Source organism: Sitophilus oryzae, unplaced genomic scaffold (assembly GCF_002938485.1).
Source record: "Sitophilus oryzae breed Bouriz unplaced genomic scaffold, Soryzae_2.0 scaffold_1660_pilon_pilon, whole genome shotgun sequence".
In the NCBI taxonomy this organism is placed as follows: Eukaryota; Metazoa; Arthropoda; class Insecta; order Coleoptera; family Curculionidae; genus Sitophilus; species Sitophilus oryzae.
In genome coordinates this window covers 1,071,922-1,098,501 of record NW_022146348.1, presented here as the reverse complement: position 1 = coordinate 1,098,501, position 26,580 = coordinate 1,071,922, and the positions used below count along the sequence as shown (strand labels likewise).

The window sequence follows — 26,580 nt, the reverse complement described above, 5'->3', positions numbered from 1 at the left end:
TTTTTAAAATTATTTATCAAGTTTTCCTTAGAAATAGAGATCATTCCTACCTATAACAGCCTATAATGTTCAGTATTGTTTTTGCTGAGTGATGTATACCGGTGCGTCTCAACAGTGGCTCACCCCTATAACTTTTTTATTTTTCCAGATAAAAAAACGAGATTTGGTGTGTTAGTCTATGACGTAAATTAGGATTGATTGACGTATTCAATTGTTTTCGATCACTTCCTGTTTCACCGGAAATGACTACAACTTTTGATTTTTAAATAGCACCCTCGGTATTTTTTTACTTTATTCTATAGAAAATGACATTCTGAATAGAATGACATATTATATGTCAACTTTTGACATTCTCGCTTAATAAAAAATTGTATTTTAAAATTCAATCTAGAATGCCATGGATATGGTAAAAGCACTAATTCTTCATCAAGGAGCCTTGGAAAAATATATTTGATCATCTAATGTTTTTAGTGTGTTGTCCTGGTCAGTTAGAAAATGCTCAAATCGTATTTTTAATCACATCTCAATTTTTTCAAATGGAACGAGGGTAGCTCATTAGCCTATTTGGAAAAAGCATTTTTTTACGAATAATTTGATACCACTTGGTATTTCAAGTCAGATTTTCGTTACAAACTGCAAGTTATAATTTTCAAATAAACCATATGCGAAAAGGTCAAAAGTTGACATATGTTATGTCATTCTATTCAGAGTGACATTTGCTATCGAATAAAGTAAAAAAATACCGGGGGTGCCATTTAAAAATCAAAAGTTGCAGTCATTTCCGGTGAAACCGGAAGTGACAATTATCCTTAAGAAAACAGTAATAACGAGAAAAAAACGGATTAATAGTGGGTTAATTCACGCTTTGTTTAGATTTTGCGACACTGACCTTCCGCAACACGACGTCACCACTAATGCAGCGTATTATAGGTGTTACTGTTTACTTTTCACTTTCACCGTTCATAAAATAAGGCGACTGTCTATGAAGGCGACAGCAAACGGCAACATTGTTGGGCATGCGAGTTGACTAGTGGGACGTAGAAGCTATTCAAATGTACCTAACCTATATTCAGATTTGGTCAGAGCCTATATGACCTTGTATGTGTTATTTGTTATTTTTATTTGAACATGATTTGAACAACTTGAACCAGCTAGTTTTACAAGCTACAAAAGTTCTGATAATATCTAAATTATAAACGTATATTAGAATGTTAACATGAAAAATAGCAAAGTAAAGTTTTACTGTATATTTACAATTTCAAAATAAAATGTCTGAAAATGAAGGCCCGAAAGAAAGTTAAGGTAATACCAATTTATTATACAAAATATAAATTATTTATATTTTATAGAGGAAGAAAGTGGAAAATCTCCGGAATGTTTTGTGTTAAGTAACTCTGTATCTAGGACATCACAGGAATTAAATAATATGGATTCTTCAGTGGATAATAAAGTACTGCGAATGATGGTAAATTATGAAGTTTATAAAATCAATCTTAACAATCGTAAAATATTAGAATATCCTTACAGAAAAAGATGGGTTATAAAATCGGCTCAGGATTAGGCAAAAATGAACAAGGTATCACAGAATCGATAAAAATAAACACGAATTTGGAGAAACGAGGCCTTGGACTTTGTATAAAAAACTTTCAATTTTCAAGCGATACTTGGGATTTTTTACAAGATGATATTATAATAGAGGAAAGTGTTAATTGGTTGGAAAATAACTCTACTGTTTGTTTAACAGATCAACATTTTGAGAATTGGTTAACCGAAGGCACAAGAAGACATTCTGTGGAAGATAGTAATTTCTGTCATAAAGATATTTTTAAGAATGTTTTCCAGGCCAAGGTTGAATTTGTTTTTATATTTATATTTCACGTTGTAATATGATACCCTTTTCAGGAAATATTTGATGAACTAGATAATATAGAACTATACAAAGCTAGAACTCGGGCTAATCCATTTGAAACCATAAAATCAGTTTTCTTTATGAATAGAGCAGCTTTAAAAATGGCAAATATTGACGCCGCCACTGGATTTATTTTTACTAATATGGAAAATGAAGTAAGAATTTTTTTATTTATACTTTTATCTTCTTCACTTCATAAACTAAATTGTTTATATAACGCTCCTAGAGAAGGTTTGCCAACCTGTGCCAACCTCTATTTCAGAGGACAGTCTTCTTTTGATTGTACTGTCCTCTTTTCTCTCGCGTATCGAAAAAGTCCTCTTTTTTACACACCAAACTCAAAATCGAAAAAAAGATTGGTGATTGAAACAATGCTTAGTAAAATTGCTAATCTGGCAACAGTATTTTTTTGCTAGTTTTACTCTTTCATACAGAAACAAAATATTTACTTATATACAGGGTGTCCCATTTTGTTTGAAATCATACGGTATCTCCGTTATTCGTGAAGATAGAAGGGTGCGGTTTTTACAAACCTGTGCCACTTTTTCGTCAAATGGAAGATGCTGTCAACAAAATTTTGGTGCTTGTCAGATATAACACCCTTCGAATTTGGCACATATTTATATATCAGTCGAAAGCATACATTTAAATAAGAATTTTAAGCAAAAAAAAATTGCGGATGAACCACAATTTATTGAAAAATAAATAAATTAAAAGTGCATTTTTAGATTATGGTGAAGTTGTATAAGCGTGTAATTATTGTAAAATATGACGATTATATGCATTTTTTATTAATATAAAGGCAGAATTAATCATTGAGAAGCATTATTAAGTCATAAATCAAAAATAGAGTTGGTGATCTTTGTAATATTTGCCTGATCGATTTACTCTTTCGATTCAAACTTGCCGTCGGAGCCGTCTGTCACCATTTGTTGTTATGATGTAAGCTGCGTAAGCATTGTTGCCAAAGTTATTTCTTGTTTGTATGATACATAATACCGTATGATCGAAAAAATACGGCATCCAGTTGGCTTGAAATAGGGTTCCCAAAGCGTCCCGGTTTGACCGGGATTAACCAGGAATCAGAAAGTTTGTCCCTGGCGAAAATTTTGTCTTCCTTGGCCGGGACCAAAAAAAATCACATTTACATATAATATATTTGAAATTTCTAATATGTAATGTTTTGTTTCAATTATTTAAAAAACTTTAAAAATAATTGTCCCGAATCGCCCATGCTCAAGTTGGGACCCTACTTGGAAATGACGACGATGACATTCCCTATATAATTTTACATATAAAATGACAGCGATGTTCATTTCATAGCCATGGCTGACGCCGTTTTTTTTCGATCATACGGTACGTTACATGATACAAAAAAAGAAGTTGAAACCGAAAGAGTTTTGATTGCGCTGGTTTCAACCTTTCGTGAGGGTGTTAGTCTTTGTTATGTTTTTTTTTTATTTTAATACGAATCTGATTGCTTTCACTTGATTTTACGTGCCGGTCGCCGGACGAACAAATCCTCTAACAGTAGCGCTGTCACGATAAGAACAGATTATAAGTTATTTTAAAATCAAGACATTGAAAGCACTCAGATTCGTATTAAAATATAAAAAACAACAGATTAACCCCCCAAAGAAGTTGAAACCAACGCAATCAAAACTCTTCGTGCAACTTTGTAGTTATAAATAGTCAGATCTCGTAGGCAAAATATCAGCTAGGGGTAGGAGCAGTTCTTCAGGCGATCGCCTTTTTCTTGATTTTAAAATAATTTATAATCTGTTCTTAACGCGAGTTTTCTTCCGACCAGCACGTGTTTTTTTAATGAACCTTTCAAGAAGAAATGAATGAATCTGGCAACGCCGACAAAATTTGGAGGAGTTTTCGCATAGAAAGTAGCCTGTTGTAGCAATAATTAGATGTTTTTTTCATTAAATTATGGATCATCCACATTTTTTTTTGGCTTAAAATACCTATTTCGATGTATGCTTTCGAGTGATATAAAAAAAAGTACAAAATTCGGAGGGTGTTATATCTGACAAGCACCAAAATTTTTATAACCCTTTTCGTTTCTGAGCTACAGGGTCTTTTCGAAAATTTTGCAATTTGGGACCGCCCCCGTATCTCCGTTATTATGTATGATATCGAAAAAGTGAAAACTGATTCTTGTAGAACTTTTTACGTAGAATACAGTGGCGTAGTCTGTTTTTCTACGAAAAAAATATTTTTGAAAATATGAACTAAAGTTATGTTTTTTCAAATGGAACACCCTGTATATTTATAAATCATATGATCCGCTTTGATATGAGCTTCTCAAATATATATATCACTCTATATTTATTTTCACTATTTACTGCAATATTTAAAATATATCATTTTCTTATTAGTAGGCCGTGATAAATATCAAAATCAAAATGGTATTTACTAAAATAGACATGCACATATTAAAATTTTATTTGGAATTGATATATTTTACTCTTGAACTGTTACGTCTAAACCTCTAAATATATTTTTCTCTTTTTTATAACGGAATTTATTATAATGGGATGGGTTTGCAAATATTTAAAAGCTTGCATTATTGAAGCATTTTTCAGGTGTTCAACATCGTATTAGTTGCCAATGATATATTTCATATTTCAAAATCCTCAAAATCAGAGATCGAGAACAGACAAATCCGGAATCAGGGAGGCCATCATATGGGTACATTGGTGCCAATTCATTGATTTGAGAAATAATAATTTAATAAAATTCTAATATTTTCGTTGTAAGTTAAGTTGTGAGGGGAAGCCCCATCTTGCTGAAAGTATATTTCACGTAAATTAGCTAAAGGAATATTTAAAAGTTCCGATACGATAGCTTCCAAGATTTACAAATAGCGGTAGAGATTTAAGTTTCCCTAATATATGAAGAATTAATTAGTGGCTCTCAAAATAAAACAAGAGACAGAGAGAAGTATTACTCTTAATAATTCTTTAGTTTCTTTTACAGGGCCTACTAAAAAAATGATCTTTTAATATGTTTTTTTTTAAATATTGCCTTAAACAATGAAAACAAATATATAGTGTTTTATATTTTTGAGAAGCTTATAACAAGCCAGATCATATAATTCATAAATATACAGGGTGTTCCATTTAATAAAACATAACTTTAGTTCATATTTTTAAAAATATTATTTTCGTAGAATAACACACTACACCACTGTATTCTACGTAAAAAGTTTTACAATAAACAGTTTTCACCGTCTCAATATCTTTAACAATAACAGAGATACGGAGGGTGTCCCAAATTGCAAAATTTTCAAAAAGACCCTGTAGGTCAGAAACGAAGAGGGCAATGAAAATTTTGTTTACGGCATCTTCCATTTGACAAAAAAGTGGCACAGGTATGTGCAAACCGCACCCTTCTATCTTCACGAATAACGGAGATACCGTATGATTTCAACCAAAATGCGACACCCTGTACAAGAAATATCGGTGTAGAAATATTGGATTTCTATATTGCAATATAGCAAAATTTGTGCCTTAGAAAGTAAAAAAAGACCATTATCTGTATTACGTTTACATAACTTTTGGGTAAATTCTTGACATGAGCGAGGTTTAAACATTTCTTCGTCACATGCGCGTCGGTATTCATCAGTCAGCAAAATTGTTAGATATCTTGCAAGAGTTTCTCCTAAAATTAGGCAATCAGGCCTCTTTTCAGCCAGTTTAAAATTTTAACTGTACCCTGTATATTTATATTTGAAGTATGTTTGCATGTTTTTGGGAATTATGACTTGTTTGTGACAAATGGCATGATGGCTTTTTCCATAATGGGCTCTTTCACTGTATTTTGGAATTAGCATAACTGAATAAAGCAATTAATTCTAGAATTTTCTGCTATCTCACTTTAGAAAAATTTGAAGTCGTTCTTAAGAAAATAAATAAAAACAAAAAAGCCCAGAATAAAAATCCGCACTTTATTTTTAATACGTCACACCTGGCATGTTGAAAAGCGACAACACGGCCGGGCCACCATGCTGACCCACCACCACCTCCACACAAGGCTATTTTAACCTTTTCCAATATGGCGGAGATAGAAGTGCTTTATTTGGCGCGTATTTTAAAACCTGTTTTATTTCCAAATAGACATTTTCACACAAATGTCGGGTTATATTACATAATATTTCACTATTTTTTAATATACAGGGAGTCTAAAGCTCTCCACATAAGTATGACATTTTTTGTATTATTACTTTTATGAAAACATCAGTTAGTTACTTTTTATAAAAAGGTCTGCTTTCTCAGAAAATAGGTAGGTAGTGTACTAGTGTGTAAATATTCAAACTTAAGGTAGCATATTTAGGGTGTTCAAAATCATCGGAAAAAGAAATAACCAGAAATATATGACAGAAAATAGCAATATAAACTAAATATTCAATTGCAAACACTTACCTACCATAGTTTAGAATTTACTGCATGTTTGATAAATATATACTATTATGGACAGTATAGGAAGTTACTTGTCTTAGTAAAAGCCTTGGTAAATGCTCTTGGTGTAAACTACACTGACTTGGGTCAAAAAATATGGAATATTTTTCCTATGTTTTGCAGCATTACACAAATGGGAATAAATTTAAACTATAATAGGTGAGGATAACTAAAAAATATAATATGTGTTTCAAGATTTTATATAGAAAAAAAACTAAATACCTTTTTATAACGTCATTCCTTTTTTTTGTATAGTTCTTCAATAAAATATTGGATATTATGAACAAGATGGATTTAATAATAAATTCTGACGTATGTGAGGGGCAATTGTGACCTAAAAAAAGACTTACATCCAGGCCATTTATATTTTTAAATGTGAATGTTGTCAATATCTTGTCAGGTAAGTGTAAGCAGTAGCCATAACTACATCCTCACTAGGGTAACAGAGGCTTTGGCCTTTGGCCTTTTTGAGGCATATTTAATGCACTTCTTACCCGAGAACTACTAGTAGGAGTGAAACTATCTCTTTTAATAGCTGTCAACCATTTTTTACGAAGCTCGTCATTTTTGGGGAATATAAAAGCAGAAACCTTGGGGCCCCCTTTATAATTCTCGTGACAATTTGGAACAGAGCATGTAAAAGGTATGCTACAATAAAATGTTAATACATACCCTTTAATACCTTCTAATAATCTTCCTTTAATATCTTTTGATTATTGTAAGTAACCATTATAAAGTACTATGCAGACTGGCGGTGAAAGCTTTTTACTCATTTAGGTGTAATCAGGGGGGTGACAGTGAAATAGGAAAATTGGAAACAGTCATTAGTGTCATTCCTGTCATCTCCTGACGACAAGTATGGCCGTCTAGACAAGGACAGCAATGTTTCTCTCTAACTATTGTCTAACTTCACAGTTTAGAATTGACAGATTTCAGTGACAACTTCAGATTTCAGATTTGTTCTAGAACAAATGGAACAAATTTCGACGCCATTTTAATTACTCTTCGTGTAGTTTTGTTTCATAAATTCAATTTGATATTTCGGCAGAAATTTATAAATATAAAGATAATAAAGCATATAAAATATATATTACATGAAAAATCCTGGAGAAAAAGACGTTTCTGCAGTACTAGGTATGTCCCATGTATATTAAAAATAGGTAGTAAGTAAACACTATTTCTGTATTTTTTAGAAGCAAGAAAATTTTGTTATGTTTATGATCGGCGATTTTTTTGAAAGTGGAAACAATTTACAGCAAGGTAAGATCATTTTTAACTATAGCCAACATTAGTTATCTTCGGTATGTGCGATTTATTGTCAATAATGCAATAAATCTGACTGATACAATCCGATTGTTATCCGACTAAAACTCTTTTTGCTTCTTTTTGATTTATAAACCAGGTCTCTTTGGGAATAATGGACGGTTTTTTTAAACAGTATATTTGTATTTTATACCTACTGATATTTTTATTTGTTAATTTTAGTATAAAAAAATTGTTTTTCTGTTTTCAGGTTTTTGTATAAGGCTCCCGTTTTCATGTTCCTGCCCCCCGTTTTCTGTCCCTGATGGCTGTGAATACGTGTATTTATTTACAAATTACTGTAAGTCATGCTTATACCTTACTAATTTACGTTAAAATTGCATATAATTAAGTAATTGCTGTTGAAATCATTCAATTCTTTATTTTTTATATATATTTAGTCACGTTGTCTCATATTTCAAATAAATATGTTTGAATAAAATTTTGTTTTGTTTTATTTATGATAAGAAAGAGTACAAAATACATTTAAACTGAAAGAGGGCCCGCCCTTGAATAACCGGAAACGGAAATAAATACGAAGCCATCATGTCAACCTGTCAATTGGAAAATTAGTTCTCCAGACGACAACGAAGGCTTTCGGTGGCGTATCGTGTTTCCACGATTTAACACAGAGTTGACACTTCTTTCTAGTTAATTATTTTATGGGTGTAATATCTTGATAAATACTTCTAGTTCTTACCTTAAAATAATTAATAATAGAGGAGTACGACAAGCACAAAAGTTTGAAGTTTACACTGTTATTTTATCACAATTTTCTGATCACACCATGCACTCAACACTAAGAACTAAGCAAACGTGTTGCAGAAGCACAACAAACTAGAGATAATTAATTATTTCTGGTATGCAATCGGAACGAGAAACCACTACCGGCTTTTCAGTTTAAAGGTAAACAATTTAATAATGCGCTGCCTTCGCCGCCATATTTGCCTTGCCCATATCATTTTGATTAGCCTTGAGTTGAGGTGGTGCTGGTCAAATCAAATCGCAATGTTGCCAGTTGTTGGCTGGTGCACGAGCACGGTTCTGCAATATGATTGGGCGTATGTTTCATACGTCATCAATTGGCGCTTTAAAATTATTTCAAATTAAAGCAATTTTGAGGGCCTATAAAAAATTATTCAATGTCATGGAACAATTTTTTTTGGATAAATAATACTGAAAATAGTCTTCTATTTCAGATTTTGTCCTTGAATTGGGTTTTTTATTTTTTCTGAAAGAGCCCATTATCCGACTAGATTTAGGAATGATTTATCTATTCCTCATAGTTGGATAGTTATTTCTAAAAATTGTATTTTAAGGATGGTTCTGAGGAATGGTTTTAAAGAGGGAATGATTTGAGGAACAGTAAAAGTATTCCAATATTTAAAAAAAAATTAAAGACTTTTCTAATCAGTAAATGCTACTACGATGTTGAGATTTACCTTGCTGAGTAAATGGAAAATTCTTTTAAATGAATATTTGAACATTTTTTTAAATGAATATTCTTTTTTTTCTAAAATATTCGGAAGTATTCGAAATTTCTGAACTTATAATGTGGCATTTGGATCAACATCAAATTACGCAACTTTGCTTCAATTTAGCCGACCTCTTATCTGTTCTAGCGACTAACCCCTTGCTGTAAAGCTAAATAAATTAATATGCATAATTTCAACTGTACTTGTTTTAATTTTCAGGCAGAGTTTAAAACAGAGAAAGGTCCGATTTTCTTCGCAGACGTATGTGCTGGTCCAGGTGGATTCTCTGAATACATCTTCTGGAGGAAGAGCTGGCTTTATAAAGGTTTCGGCTTAACACTTAAAGATGAAAATGACTTTAAAAGTATAGAATTTTCAAGCTCTATTAAGTTAATTGCTAGAATTTTGTTTATAGTTACAGAATCCAAGTGCACAACAGCTGTGATGTTTCAAGCTTTATATGGATCTGCTGACGATGGAGATGTTACAAATCCAGAAAACATATCCGATTTTACTGACAGAGTAAAACATGAAACAGAAGGAGGTGTTCATTTTATGATGTCTGATGGTGTACGTAAAAGTGTTTTTGGGATCACTTGCTTATTACATAAGAGTTTTTTAGGGATTCTCTGTTGATGGTAATGAAAATTTACAAGAAGTTCTTTCCAAAAATATTTATCTATGCCAGTGTTTGTTAGCCATAAAAGTTTTAAAACCACATGGGTCGTTTGTTACCAAATTATTTGATCTCTTTACAAATTTCAGTGTTGGATTATTATATTTAATATATTTATGCTTTGAGAGAGGTAAGTTAAGATAATATAAGTAATACTTTTATAAGACAGGTAAATAATCTATCAGCCCAGAAAGTGCGACAGCAACAACATGCATAATACAATCAACAATGATGATTACAGTATCATGTGTAGTACGCTGTGTGGACAGTCGTTCTCGTTTCGATGTAGACCTGACAGACCATAAATTTTAAATAATTTTTATATTACCCAATTTCAGTGAATCCCTTAAAGTTTCCAGGGGGTATATCTCCCTCTGTTGTCAGAAGCCAAAAAGAAAAAGAAAAACATTTAAATTGTCTAAAACACTTTAGTTTTTCTATTTTCTAATGTTTTTTTTTTCTGTAACACTCCGTTTTTATTAAGATCCTAATACTACTCCAGTCTCCAGTGACCGTTATGGTTTGTCTATCTTTTATACATGTATAGTACAATTCTTTTAAAAGTTCCTCAATATGGCCGACCTAGTTACGAAAATTGGTAATTTTTTTTAATGAAAAATAAGTTGGCGTTAGCTAATTCAGAAATTGATTTATTCTTTGGTTAACAATAACATTTTTCAGGATTGTCAAGTTGACGTTAAAGTTAGGTTATTAGGTGGTTGTCATAAATCACAAATAAATAAAAACATAGATTATTGAAATTATTTAATAAGAATAAAGGTATTTTACCGCAGATCCGAAGAGATTTTACTTAAAAGGTATTTTATAAACGTTCTCACTGAGAATATTAACTCCCCTGTTTTTTATATTTTAGTTAAAAGGACGTAAGAACTATAGGAAGTGAATTTTTGTTTTCATGTTTTGACGATATCTGAGAGTTCCTAGAATTATCAAGATTATTGAACAATTATAGTTGTTTAATAAGTGAAATTAATAGAAGACTTGGAAATAAGATGATGCGTTTCATGTTATAATTGATAGATCACCCCATTTCTCTTAATTTATGTTTTTATTTCAGTACAGTTAATAACAAATTGAATTGAAGTGTGCAAAAACAGCTATATATTTTCAAACATCTTATTTAAATAGTTCTTTTATATACTGTTAAACTGTATCAACTACAAAGTCTTTAGTAAAAAGTTATAAGGTAATAAATTTTGTAGATATAATAATTTATAAAAATTTATATATAAAGATTTTGAATATCTTCCAGCCTATTCCTCAGTTCTTGTTCGGTAAAAAGATTACTTATAACTATATAATTAGTACTGCAGGCTGCAGGTTAAATAAAAGAGCAAAATCAAGTAGAATTTGTGAATAAAAACTTAAAAAATGATGAAATTATTTAGAAAAAGGAATCGTAAACGTCAGTCAGCCAAGTGTCAGAGTTCAATTAGATTTACCACAGATTATCAATTTGAACGATTTGAACTACAATCGATTCCAGTCTAGAGATTTTCGTTTTTTAAGCCTCCCATACTGAAGTCCGCGATATTGGGAAGTTTTAAATGAATACGGGGATAACCCTTTGTAGCTACACTATAGCAATTAATTTTTAGCCGAATCCAATAAACGTGCATTTTATATTTCAGTTGCCATATTAAAGCCAAACTCTTCCCGCCCAGCAAATTCGGAGAGATACTTTATTTGTCAAAAATTGAAGGATAATACATATACAAATAGTATAAGAGAATATCTTTGGAGAGTTGCATTAAGATTATGGGAACTGAAGGATAAACCAGATAGAGAAATTCTGGAAATTGTACCATTACATATTTTAGAAGGGGACGTAATCTTTAAGTCATATATTGTTAAAAGTAATAATTTGTAGGTTTTCTATGTTTACTTTTCCAATTCGAGTAACGAATGTAATGTCATTTCAGAATAGGAAGTAAACAAATAATTGCCCTCAAGAAACTTGCTCAGTTTTGTAGAAATCCTCAACTAATCGATCTCAGACAAAATGAATTAAGAATACAATGTTTAAAATATTGGAAAATTCCAGATGAGAAGAAAAAGAGTAATAGTTTTTTGAAAATTGATGAAATCCTTCTTGGCCTGCATTGTACACCTGGTAAGACTTATGATTACTGCGCAAATGATTGTGGTGAAGTCTGGAAATTTGGATTATTAGATAAAGTCACCTGCTCTATCTACTTGCATTTTTTAAGTCATAGGCTTACTGCTGCATTTAAAAAGTAAGTAGCATCTTTGTTATTTTAAAAGAAATAATAGGCATATTATTACATTTTTGGAAGCATATTCTCATATCTCATAATTTTCTCTTATATTATCCTATACCTATCTCTAAAAGTTTATGAGATAAAAAACAAAATTTGTAAAATTGATAAAAGCATGATCCTGAATAAGCATTGGTAAAATCATGAATTGAGCATATTTAAAGTTAAATAGAAACACTAAATCACCACAATACACCAAAACACTTTTACTTTTACACTGGACGCGCGTTTCGCTAACCATGTTAGCATCATCAGCAGATGATTATAAACTAAAATACAATCTACAAGTTGAGCGTTTATATACTCGCTCAGTGGGCACCGAGTGGGCGTGGCAAGATCTAGCCAACCGAGTCAGAGCCCACCGTGCGTAACAGTTAAATTTCCGCCGCTAGAGTAGTAGGAACAAAGAACTTGAAGGAATTGGACCGTTGTCTCTGTTCATACTATCTTTACATTTATTAATTATGATGCTTTCATATGCATCTAATTGCCTGTAATTTGAGACTTGTTTAATTAATTTTAAATTATTAAGATCTATACAATGTTCTTTATCAACAATATATTCGGCAACGCAAGATTTATCCGGTCTATCATATCTTATCTGAGCTAAATGTTCTTTAAATCTAGTTAATATTAATCTTCCAGTTTGCCTAACAGATTTCTGATTACAATCTTTATAAGAAATTTCATAAATACCCGACCTTTCCAGTGGAGGTGTTTTATCCTTTGGATTACCTAATAATTGTTGTAATTTATTATTAGCACTATACACAAGTTTATAATTGACATTCTTAAAAATTCCTTTTAGACCACGGGATAACTCTCTATCAAACGGTATTGAAAAGTATTTTGACGTATCTTTCTCCACTTGAAAAGTCGAATTTTCAGAAATCATTTTTCAGGAATCATAATAATAATAAATTACAACAATTATTAGGTAATCCAAAGGATAAAACACCTCCACTGGAAAGGTCGGGTATTTATGAAATTTCTTATAAAGATTGTAATCAGAAATATGTTGGGCAAACTGGAAGATCAATATTAACTAGATTTAAAGAACATTTAGCTCAGATAAGATATGGTAGACCGGATAAATCTTGCGTTGCCGAACATATTGTTGATAAAGAACATTGTATAGATCTTAATAATTTAAAATTAATTAAACAAGTCTCAAATTACAGGCAATTAGATGCATATGAAAGCATCATAATTAATAAATGTAAAGATAGTATGAACAGAGACAACGGTCCAATTCCTTCAAAGTTTATTACCTATCCCTACATATCCCTGTCTACACACGTAAAAACAGGCAACACTGTATGCCGCTTTTAATTTTGTCTCTCTGTCTTGTCAACCGGTCGTTTATATTTATCTCTGTCGCATGCATTAAAATACAGACCACGGACATAAAATATCCAGGACCGTATACCGATTTGGTCATCGAAACTGTGCGGTCTGGATTTTAACGTGTAAAGCTTGATTTTCATGCATTCGTTATACGTTGATACGATGGTCCGACGGTGCTCTGATTGGTCATAGCGTTTTCGCGCCACTTTTCATTCGTAAATATTTTACTTCAGCTCGTCAACGGACCCGTTCATACGATAACGGACGTTTTGACAAATTTAATCTAACCTTAATAAAAATATAAGTAAAATAGCAAAATCGTTATGGAAACGAAAACATAAAGTGACACCAACGTATATCCGATAAACAGAGGCATGAAAATGCAATAAATTTAAAAACTGCTTTATTTTCTAATCAATCAAAGTCTTTAAATTTTACCAATAAAATTAATATCGTATCAACGTATCGTCGGACAACGGATGCATGCTGCATGTGCTGCCCACATTATCTAAGATCATTGAAAGATTGGTTAAAAAAAGGTTTCTATCTTTTCTCCTTAAATATAAAATACTTACTACCCATCAATTTGGATTTCTAAGTAACAGTTGCACAAATGATGCTATGTTCGACCTTTTTAATAATGTATACTCTAGCCTGAATAACCATCACTCTACAGCTACAATTTTCTGTGATTTCTCTAAGGCTTTCGATTGTGTAAATCATAATATCTTAATTAACAAATTGCAATACTATGGTTTCAGGGGAGTGCCGCTCGAATGGCTTAAGTCATATCTTGGCAACAGAGGGCAGCTTGTGAGAATTGATACGTCTATGTCTTCTTGTAAGCCTATAGAATGTGGTGTCCCTCAGGGTTCAGTACTTGGCCCTATTTTGTTTCTGGTGTTTATCAGCGACATTGCAAATCTAGACATTAGCGGTAAAATCTGCCTCTTTGCGGACGATACTAGTTTCACTTGGAGCGGCCCAGATGTTGCGGCGCTATATGATACTATATCCAATGACTTACGCACCATTAAGTCTTGGTGCGATTCTAATCTCCTATGCCTCAACCTATCAAAAACTAAAGTTTTGTCATATAAAAGTACTATAAACCTTTTGTACTTAATAACACTACTATTGACGTCGTGGACTCTGTGAAATTCTTAGGACTTCTTGTAGACAACTCGTTAAAATGGGACTCTCACATTGAAGCTCTATCAAAGAAACTAAGCGCTGCCTGTTTTGCGCTAAGATCAGTTTCTAAGGAACTTAACTTCTCAACCTCTAGAATAGCCTATTATGCCCTTTTTGAGTCACATCTTCGTTATGCCCTTCCATTCTGGGGTACTTGCTGCGCAACAAAATTTGATCGTGTTTTCATACTTCAAAAGAGAGCAGTTCGATATTTATTGGGACTGAACAGTAGAACTCACTGCCAGAATTTCTTTAAAAATTTGAAAATACTGACTCTTCCTTCTTTATTCATTTTTGAATCCGTTTGCTTAATCCGCAAGCACATATCTGCTATTCCCGAAAGGCCATCTCATAACTATCCACTTAGGAATGCAGAGCACGATCTTTATCTGCCAACCCCGAGCTCAGAACTAGTTAAGGGTTCAATACTGTACAATGCCAAAAAAATGTACAATCATCTGCCTTTGAATATCAAATCGCTTTCATTCTTTCCCGCATTTCGCAAGGCTCTAAAATCATACCTACTGGAGAGAGCCCTATATGCGGTAAACGACTTTTTGTTGATGTTTAATTATGAACAATTTTGAATTTTAAAATTTTTATCATCTCACACACTGGTCAAAGGTCAAGTATTTAATATTCTATAACTTTAAAATTATATCTATTTACTGCGTACTGTTCTAAAATTGTCCATGTATATTCTTTTTGTAATTTTAAAGACTTAAATTTTTTTGAATTGTATTATTTGTATTGTGTATTTTTTGTTGTTTGTATTTTTTGTGATTTTGTTGTTTGTGAGTGCTTTGTCGATGAAGCTGTTTTGGCTTTTTGTACAATAAAGCGTTGTTTGTTGTTGTTAAGACAGTGATGTAGACAGCTTAATGGAAAATCAAATGTATTAAAATGAGATAAAAATAGAGTCGACACATTTATTCTATGCGGCATTGCCGTATTTTGCATCAAAATTTCAAACCGCACAAGTAGGCGTTTACGAAAAATGTTTTTGGAACTTTATTTTTCACTATTAGTTACTCATTTTACTACAGCTGTAATAGATTAAATTTGGTTTAGATATATGTATTATCATCATTTCAGTAGAGTATACATTAAAGGTTTTAAAATAGCTTATATTTTTTACACACATTTTCCTACAAACGTAAAAAACCGGTAACACTGTATGCCGCTTTTGTCTCTCTGCCTGTCAACCAATCATTCATATTATTCTCTGCCACGCTCATTAAAATCCAGACCACATAAATTGGATGACCAGCAGCGAGTATTACCACAGATAGGTATCCTATAAGTATACAGATAAAAATCTTGTCCCTAATTCGTGGTACGAAAGTTGTTTTTTATGACGATGTGCAAACGAGTCAAATTTCCTGTGCGCAAAAATAAACTCCCGTAAAATAACAATAAACAGCGTAATAGAGAGATGTCGCTAAACCGAATAGCGTGCATGGACGTTAATAAGGCCGGGTGTTATTTCCTTTACGTGAGGTGGTATTAACTCTCTTCATTTATAGTTATCGGATCGGAAAGAATTCTGATCGCGTCGCGTCCGCTATTTAAACTTAACCTAACTTTGAATTTAAAATTGTTTTGTTTACTAGGTATTTTAAAACTAAAGGGCTAAAGTACTTATTTCCAGTGTTTTATTGTTCAACGTCTGCCAGTGGGTTTAGGGCAACAAGCAACAAATTCTCTTAGAAGGGCTAAGTCGTCATCTGCTGTAAACCTAAGACTCTTTATAGTTCTTTAGTATTGGAAGAGATGGAATCCATATTTTGGGCCATATTTATTTAATTAAAACTAATCCCAGCTGCTTAAATATCAAATTACCTAATAAAACTAAAGCAATAATTCAAAACAATTCAAACATAACCTAAAATAAAAGATCTCGCCGGCCGGCTCCGGTTGTCAAATACCCGCACATGCCCATTTAAGCAATTTCTAAACGTTATCAGAGGTTATTTAGAAAGAGCGCTTGGTGTAACTGATCCGCAAATTACGTCAGGCGGTAACGTTATTAGCGGGTGTTGCGTTAAAAATTGACTCGCGCATATCGTAACCATGATAAGGTACGCGTAAATATTGGATGACGCTATTCGGTTTTCCGATATCTCTCTAATAACTGTGCCGGTCAGGCGCTGTGCACAATTTTAGAGGCTATAAGTGGGCGTGCTATGTGCGCAAACTAGTAACCCAATAAGGCTTATCAAGATCATGTTTTGTCAGTTTAACATGTGTTTTATTTTTTATCTCGAAAACTGGTAGAGATAAGTCTACTACTATAATAGAAAAATAATTATGAGATATGAAAATATGCTTCCAAAAATGTAATAATATACCGGGTATTAAAATAATGACGATGCTACCACTTCTCAAATGAAAAGGGAACACTGTAACGCTGAAAATAATTTAGATAGATGGAGTAGGCACTAATCGACTTGGAGATAGATCGATAGATAGAGTACCTTCAAATCGAAATTTAAAAAAAATCACCACTTATCCATTAACGTCAAATACCTACCATCGCTGTGAATTGTCCTGTATGTATTTTATTACAATAATTAAAAAATCAACAATATTGTTTATCATTACACTCCAAGAACGGTAAACTAATAGGATTGCTCATCCTCATAAGACGTACGTTCGCCTCTTCCCGCGCTTCAGCTGACAGTTGTGACGTCATTGTAGTCCTTGTCAAAGCCTTCGTGGCCTTGTCATGATAGTTTGTATTATTAGTTGCCTATGGTAAACTTATAAAAATAACAGCTGAGAAATTTTGAGTTAATTATTTTGTCAATTTTAAATGTGAAAAAGGTGTCTTTAAAGTTTTTAGAGCTATAGAGTGTATAAATACGTTCATTTTGTATTGTGAATTGTGACAAAGTGCATACTAAGTGCCCACGATTTTGTTTATTAATTATTTTAAAGCAAAATATGGAAGTACTCTAAAAAGAATGCTTGCAAAAGGTGACGCTGGGACCTGCTGTTCATAAAAATGCATTATCCGAGTATTTAATACGATTTATACAGTTAATTTTCTATACTGCATACATATAAGGTGTTTAAATAAATAAACTAAATAATGAACGTTTTGCATTCGGTAACCAATAATGCACGTGTGTGTATTATTGGTTGCCGGATAAGGACTAATAACCATGACAAGGGCTACAATGACGTCACAAAGCGAGTAGTTTTCGCATGCACCTGGCGGACACTTTTGGCTGAATGAGCAGTCCTATTAGGTTAACTGTTCTTGATTACACTCAATACTATAATCTTCATCGTATTTTAGATTTGGTAACTGTTCCACCGAGATGTATAAAGGCATTCTCAAAATTAAATCTTTTTGTTACCCATGAAAACGTTTGGAAGTATTGTTACTTAATCAGCTCTGCACATCAAAACAGGTGTCATTTTTTTGTTGGTAAGAATTTCTTTCACGTGTTAAGATGAACAAAATGAAATACGTTTAGTTTTTTTTAAAGATCTTTTTAAAAGGATTATTTTTCTTTAACTATAGCAACTGGGAACTCGCACGTCTTCAGACTACAAAATGGCAAATGGATGAAAGTGAAACATTTGGAATTGATTCCTGGTACATTACTATATGGTGAATTTGTACAAGAAAAAGTTGTTATGGATTCCAAAACAATTAACTACCGATATAGTTTACATGTAATCGACGCTGCCTTCTTAGGCTCTAAAAATTTACAAACGTGTAATTTTGAAGAAAGGTAATCAATCGTAATATTAAACTGTAAACAAAATGCGTCTTGTATGTAATAAGTGCGATATAAATATTTTATATCGCACATTCTAAGTTTTTTTACGCACATTCTTAGCTTTAAGACCATTTGACATATTCCTTAACTAGACGAACTTAACTTTAAATAGAACTATACTTCAGCTTAAGCATAACTTTGAGGGTTCCGGATTTCTTTACGTGAAATGCTCTTTACATTAGAGATGAGCAAAACTGCGATTGTGATTTATAAATCGCTGCGACTGTAACCTGCGATTGTGATTTGGATATTTTTAAATTGGTACGCTGTAAACTGGGAAGCTCAATCCCAAAATTTCTAATAAAAAACAGAATAAATAGCGGAATAATTTTTTTTTAATAAAAACTTACAAAGAAACTGTTGGGTGTTTCGATGCTATGTGCCTTTTAAAATTTGTAGTGCGTGTTTTTTATGATATTTTTGCTGCACACATATTGCACTTAAGATTTTCATCAATTACCTACCAAAAAAAATCCACAGATAACTTAGTTTCCTTTTTTTAAACATTTTTGTTTAGAACAGACCGAATAAATTTAAAAGGGAAATTAAAAATATAGTCTGTGAAACGAATAACTTTGAATTTGACAGTTCCCGCGGGCTTTTCTAGTGTAAATTTTATTAGGTTAGCAACTTGCGGCCATGCTGATGCAATGCCGTCTCTAATAGAACAGCCTCGGAGCGAGATTTATGACGTCACGCCAATTAGATACTACGGATTAATTATGTTGTAGAATACACGGAAAACATAATTATTCCTCGTATATGTAATTTTTTGGATTATATTCGACACTATTTTTTTCATATGTCACAACACTGATGAAGGCTATAAACGTTTGCTATAACGTTTTTTTAACCAAAAAAATATAATGAAAAACCAAATGAAAACTTAATCAGCGTTTTTCCCGAACCTAAATCCCAAGAAAATCAAAAATTTTAGAATAATTTTAGCCATAGCCATCGCTGACGCCTTTTTTTCTATGATATTGTATTATTTGCAAATATGATTTTTCGAACATTAATGCTAGCAAAATATACATATAAATTTTGTGAATGCAAATAATATATCACTATTAGTAGATATTGAATGTTTTTTGTTAAATTACATCGATTTTCAAACCCCAAAATTTAAAATATATTTTACATTTTACCCATTATCTTATGTACCTATTCATTATTTGTATATTGTAAAACATTTGCTGCATTTGTATGGTTCATAGTTTATTTGCCAAAGTATTTATTACTATAAATAGGTGTATATATTGTATTTATTAACTGTATATTATGTATATTTCATGTAAACTATATCATTTTTAAAATACAAACCAAAAATACGAGGAATAATTATGTACAACATACTTATTAATCCGTGGTATCTAACTAGCGTGACGTTATAAATCTGCCCGAGGCTGTTCTATTAGAGACGGCATTGGTCTGATATTCAGAAATGACAAAAGCTGATGACATTTTACTTTTGTCAATTATGACATTTCGTGTTGATTTTTGCAAGAAGAGGAAGAACTGTTACTTGTTTTATTATATTTTCCTTTTCTATTTCACGAAAGTAAAAAGAGTTACCTATCTGATTCGTTCAGGCACTCAATTTAAAGAATATCAGTAACTTTGGATAGAGGGATTTTATATTTGCCATGTTGGTATAAAATAACGGTCAAAATTCAAAGTTATTCATTTTATAGACTATACATAAAATGTTCAAAATATTCGAATGTGCTTTTTAGACAGTAGGGTAAAATTTATTATAAAACAGGTTGCCGCCAACCTTAATTCAGATAACTAGAAAAAACTGTTTATTTTATCTTGTTTTCTTTTAAAAACATTTTCTTTATATGTAACTCAAAAGAAGCCGACGCCGACGGCTTTGATACGGCCCGTCCAGTGCAAGTGCAAACTTTCGAACTTTTAGATAAGTAAAGGACAATATCACATTTTATTATATTTGAAATTTCTCTAAAATGAAAAAAACTGATTGTAAAGGATGTATTTAAATTAACATAGCAGCCGATCCACAACTGTTGTATATTCAGAAAATTATATTATATTATGGATTGTTATAAAAATGTTTATAATAATATAATATATAACAAAATATAATAAATAAAAAGGGCTGTTTCTTTTCCGTGCTCTATATCTTCTAGTAAATAAAGGATAAAAATAGATAATTTTTTATAATTTGAATCCAGAACTGTCCTTATGAATCATTTTACCTGAATCATTACCTGGGAGCAACTGTAACTATAATTAGTCATAACCGAAAACAAGAATTTTTTAACCTTCTCGATCCATAATTATATTATAAATCTAAAACTATTATCAAAATTTAAAACTAATAAATTATATATATATATATATATATATATATATATATATATATATATATATATATATATATATATATATATATATATATATATATATATATATATATATATATATATATATATATATTATGCGGTATATAAACATATATAAGCCTATTTTCCAACGCTTCATAAAAATTACGGGGCCCTGATTGCGAATGTGATTTTGCGATCTAGTCTAGGCCGATGTGTTGGGAGCTGCGAACGAAAATCGCAATGCTGTGATTTTCGTTCGCAGCTCTTCGTTCGCGTGCCCACTGCGATTGCAAATCGCAACTGGTGTAATATTGGTTGCCTAAAAATCCAAAATCGGCAGATATATGTTTCAATCGCAAGTCGCAGTTTGCTATAAGGAATAAAGGAATCACAGGTTGCGATTGCGAATTTACAATCGCTGCGATTAAATCGCAGTTTGCGATTTTCTGCTCATCTCTACTTTACATGACAAAACCCACTGCTCAATATGCTGGATTTATTAAGGATTTGTGGGATTGCTGTTTTTTGGCAAATGTTATCTAAAATAGTATGAACTGTAAAGGTGCACTCTCACGACTCGTCTACTTGACAAGTACGCCAATATTTGCGTACTTGGCAAGTATCTCCACCAGTCCGCAACTGGTAAACAATCGGCAAGTGTGGCGCTCACACGACGTGTCCATTGCACAAGTACGCCAGCACACGCATTGTTTAAATTTAACTCCTTGGCAAGTAAACAGTATAGTCGCATCGATGGATACCGGTCCTCCCGAAATTGTTGCTAGTGATTCTTTTTAAGTTCTTTTTCTGTACACTGCAATACGATTTTTATGTTCTTTATGTTTGGCCATCCATATGAAGGGCTCATTTTCGTATAAATCCATAAATTGCAAAACAACATCATTTGAAGACTACACGGGATACCCCAGTTTTGTCCATTTTAATTGGAGCCGAGGAAAATGCAATCTAGTGTTTTTAAAGAAATTGGTTATTTTCGGTTAAATAATTAGAAAAATTTTAAATCAACAAGATCAATGACTTTTGCACAATCTTCGACACTAAGAACCATATTCAATCGTACACAACAATAATCACCACAGCCACCTCGTCATTATGAAAAATAGCATCAAAAAGTAATGATAATTGAAAAAAAAATGCAAAATGTTTATGGCAATTTCATTTTGCTCTTAAAAATTGAAATTGATGAAGAAACGAAAATAAAAGATGGAAAATAAAAGGAGCAAACGGGAGCCCAAAGACCCAATTTGCAGCCAAGAACCAGAGTCGCCCAGGATTGTGGGCTTCGTCCAGAACAGCCGCGGAGGTAATCAACAGCAACCCGCCGCAATACCCTAGCCGTGGTACCAATATGAAAAAAAAAAAAGAAATAGTGAGGGAAATGTATAAAAAAGAGAAGAAAAAAGATCAGCCCTCAACAACTCGTAATCGTATACACCAGTGTACACAAGTGCAGACTCGCACACTCACACTCACACAACCACACCTACACTAGTGCACACTGATGTAACTGCCTTCAGGCTTCATCAGTACGGTAAGGAATCAGGAAGCGAAGAAACCGATCCCAAAAACAAAAAAAACAGGAAGCAAACGATGCAACGAGGCACCGTGTGCAACCCAGGAGATGGAAAAAAAAATTGATGAAGAAACGAAAATAAAGACTAAGGGTATAGCGGCGGGTTGCTGTTGGCTACCTCCGCGGCTGTTCTGGACGAAGCCCACAATCCTGGGCGACTCTGGTTCTTGGCTGCAAATTGGGGCTTTAGGCTCCCGTTTGCTCCTTTTATTTTCCATCTTTTATTTTCGTTTCTTCATCAATTTTTTTTTCATCTCCTGGGTTGCACACGGTGCCTCGTTGCATAGTTTGCTTCCTGTTTTTTTTTTGTGTTTTGGGATCGGTTTCTTCGCTTCCTGATTCCTTACCGTACTGATGAAGCCCGAAGGCAGTTATATCAGTGTGCACTAGTGTAGGTGTGGTTGTGTGAGTGTGAGTGTGCGAGTCTGCACTGGTGTACACTGGTGTATACGGTTACGAGTTGTTGAGGGCTGAGCCGTTTAATCTTTTTTCTTCTTTTTTATATATTTATATACAGTTTTCTAAAAAAATCATGGGAATAGAACTAAAAATAAAAAAAAATATAACATTATAAACTAGACCAAAATTTTTTCCGTTTTTTGTTGCATCTGAGTGTGTAACTAATTTCTTAATATGGTATATTTTTTAGATTTCAATTAATACAAATGTATTGCAAAGCAGTAAACAAAGAATCACAGTCCAAATACTGCGTCAGAGTAAGGCCAAAAGTATTAAAGGAGTTGTCGGATCTGTCGCAAGATATTACTAAAAATGGATTAGTAATTTCCGAGAATTATTTGCCAAGCATTGGCTATAAGTCCGAAACAGAAACCTGTGAAGTTAATTCTATCCTTCTCTTGAGAACTGACGAAAGTAAGATATTTGTTGATGCATAATGTTTACTTGGGGGTTTGTGACTATTTATTTTATTTAATAGTTACAGATGCCATAAGGGCATATTAAAAAATAAGTTATCCTATACACCTAACAACATACTGAAATACGACTATCTTGAATAAAAGTTCCCTTTGCGCATGTCAATAATAGGGTATTGTAAGAATTTTGTAGAAATATAGAGGTAGGGAGAACTAGCTTCGAAGAATGCGTATTTTAAAATGCCCTTAAGCCATGGTGGCCGCCATGTTCGCGTTTAGGTCCACAGCGGAGATAAATAAGTAATAATAACAGCTGATAACTTCTAATTTGTTGGAGTATAACTTCGTATTTCTTGTGTTTTTTTTTGAACTTATAGACTGACATAAACAGCTTTTCTATTCTTTTGAACTGTTTTTAATATTTTATATGTAAATAATTTAATAGTATTATACCGGGTGCGTCTCAAAAATAGCTTTATTTTATGAGATTTGGTGTGTTAGCATATGACATAAATTAGGATTGATTGACGTCCTGTTTCACCGGAATTGATGACAACTTTTGATTTTTAAATGGCACCCTGGTATATTTTTACTTTATTCGACAGAAAATGATACTCCGAGTCAAAGAATAACTACAGAACGATCAGTCAATGTAATAAAAAGCGAACAAAATTTTTGCTGCCATCATTGTTGGATGAGTGCGCTTCAGGGCTTCAAGGTCAAAATAATTTATTTTATTAAATAAAAAAGTCGTGCTGGCAGCACGCCTCGATCCGGCAACCTTCGTATTGCTAGATGAGAGCCATATCCCCTACACCACCGGATACCTATGTGAGAATTATATCTTTGTAGTAATAAATTGTGAATTCAGCCTTCTACAACGTATACAGGTTGTTAATTTGTTTATTACTCGCGGCAAGAGCTTTATGGTTGAAATATGGCAAGCTCGTCGATAGACGACGCGGCGGGACGAGTCGGCAGAAAACCCTATAAGTGCCTGCCTATAAGATGCCAGTCTGTTCCCCTATAAGTAACTGTCAAGTTAACAACCTGTATGTAAAATTTATCCTAAAGGCTGCTTTTACATTGAAAATTCATCTCGTTGCAGTTCATCACAGTTATATAGTTCAAGAAGCACTAAGAAATATGGCTACCTTTGAATAATATAATATGAAAAAGTTGGAGTCACAATACAAAGAAAGCACGAGAAATACAGTTTATATTAAAAACAAAATAAAGCCAGTTTAAAGATAGCTCGAAGCATAAAAAAGGAGTATTTGAAGTACTGTGTGCACGGAAGAGAGAAATCAATCGCAAAATTCATAAAATTAATTTAAAGACCGAGCCAATCGTAGCGGTTGAACTGTTCTGTAACCTATATATACACGACGTTCCATAAGTGTGACTGGGCCTTGCTCTGAATAGAATGACATATAACATGTCAACTTTTGACATTTTCGCTTATCGCAAAATTGTTAAAAACACTAAATTTTAATAAAGGAGCCTTGGAAAAATAGATTTGATCGTCTAATGATTTTCGTGTCTTGTTCCGGGCTCCGGTTAATCGATATTAGGAATTTTGGAGTTTCGTTCAGTGTCTGCCTAACAGAAGGACTTATGTGAAATATATACAGGGTGGCCCATCGAAAACGTTCCGCAAGGCATAACGGCCAGAGTATTTTTTTTCAGATAATTCAAAAACACGTCAATTTTGTTTGTGAGGGAGACAACTTTTGCCCCAAAAATGATTGCAAAATCTTCAACCCTCTAAGCGGGGGTGCCATCCCCCAACTTTTTTCAAATGGGAAAGGGGGTCAAGTGGCACCGCAATGAAAAGAGCCTTCTATTCTCTATATTTCCCCGCTTCGTTTTAGAAAATCGGTTGAGTCATTGAGAAAATATGAAGGATTGAAATTTGAAAAGTTTATTCAAACATTTATCAGAGTAAATGAGATATATATGAGATATATGAGGTCGAGGATAAATTCCTTCGACCAATTTGCTGTTTTTTTTTATTATTTCTAGATGTTTACGCATTTATTCACTTGCCACAAGGTTGAACGATCAGGTGCGGTAGTTGCTAGATAGCTGTTCTGTGCCTTGGACGTTGAAGTTCCTCTCTATGTTTAAATAAACTTTTCAAATTTCAATCCTTCATATTTTCTCAATGACTCAACCGATTTTCAAAAACGAAGCGGGGAAATATAGAGAATAGAAAGCTCTTTTCATTGCAGTATCACTTCAGCACCCTTCCCATTTGAAAAAAATTGAGGGATGACACCCCCGCTTAGAAGGTTAAAGATTTTGCAATCATTTTTGGTGCAAAAGTATAAAAAGTATAATATAGTCCCCCTTACAAACAAAATTGACGTGTTTTTGGATTTTTTGAAAAAAAGAATACCCCAGCCGTTATGCCTTGCAGAACGTTTTCGATGGGCCACCCTGTATGGACCGGTTATCTAGTTGTCTCTGACTCGGCTTCAACACCAACACATTGCCTATAGAGTTAATAGATATATAGAGTTAATAGATATATTGTCGCATGCATTAAAATACAGATGACGTTGATAAAGTGTCCAGGACGGTATACTATAATAGACTAATATTACACGATATTTTTAAGATTTCCTAAAAATTGCCGCCAAAAAACTTATATAATCACTAGTACTTTTTGATTCTCCCCCTATAACCTAAGCGCCATGCCGGCCACCATAGTTAGGACTTTGGCGCACGTTCATGTTCGTTCCTCGTTTCTATATCTCTGGACTTTTCACAATACTATTTGACATGTCGATATTGGCACTTTATAAATGGTTTATAAATTATCTCTACCATTTGGTTTAATAACGATTAATGGTTTCAAAGAAGTATATATTAACGTTCCGTTAACTACTCCATTTTCTAAATATTTATAATTTTTGTAAAACTACTTATACCAAAAAATATGTTGTGTATGAGCACAAGCGCATACTAAAAAATCTTTAAGATAAGTAAAAGGGCATGAACAGCAGCATATCCTTAAACTATTAAAGCTAAGTTCTTAGAACAAATGTTAAGGATAAGATTAAGGCTAATATCGAAAGTATGAGCCACAGATAAATGTTAGTTGAATGTATATATATTTTAACATGTATATTTTTTGTTTTAGGTCAATCATTTCAATCGACTTATGTTTCAAGGTTGCAAATATTAAACACCAAAGAAAACAAAACATTATTTGAAAAATTTTGTAGCAAAATTGAAAATAATATTTTAATGTAATTTACATTTATTTTTAATATACAAATAAAATAA

At 32.7% G+C, this 26,580-nt stretch overlaps 1 protein-coding gene across 1 annotated transcript; it reads left to right on the top strand.

Annotated features, from left to right (window-relative positions):
* Nucleotides 1–1,059: 1,059 nt before the first annotated feature.
* LOC115880906 (cap-specific mRNA (nucleoside-2'-O-)-methyltransferase 1) lies at nucleotides 1,060–26,580 on the top strand. Its single transcript, XM_030898234.1, has 13 exons — nucleotides 1,060–1,296; nucleotides 1,350–1,465; nucleotides 1,528–1,848; nucleotides 1,903–2,064; nucleotides 9,375–9,519; nucleotides 9,571–9,725; nucleotides 9,778–9,961; nucleotides 11,484–11,718; nucleotides 11,775–11,965; nucleotides 17,977–18,108; nucleotides 18,205–18,418; nucleotides 23,061–23,284; nucleotides 26,435–26,580. Exons 1-13 carry the CDS (start codon nucleotides 1,269–1,271, stop codon nucleotides 26,545–26,547), a joined length of 2,220 nt encoding a protein of 739 aa, XP_030754094.1. The 5' UTR covers nucleotides 1,060–1,268; the 3' UTR covers nucleotides 26,548–26,580.

What these genes read in the sequence shown, in the direction of transcription:
- LOC115880906 (XM_030898234.1), top strand. Translation starts at nt 1,269, where the DNA reads ATGTCTGAAAATGAAGGCCCGAAAGAAA. An exon ending in ATTTTATGATGTCTGATGGT is followed by an intron (nt 9,726 to 9,777) that starts GTACGTAAAAGT and finishes AGAGTTTTTTAG; the next exon opens with GGATTCTCTGTTGATGGTAA. An exon ending in ACGTGTAATTTTGAAGAAAG is followed by an intron (nt 18,419 to 23,060) that starts GTAATCAATCGT and finishes TATATTTTTTAG; the next exon opens with ATTTCAATTAATACAAATGT.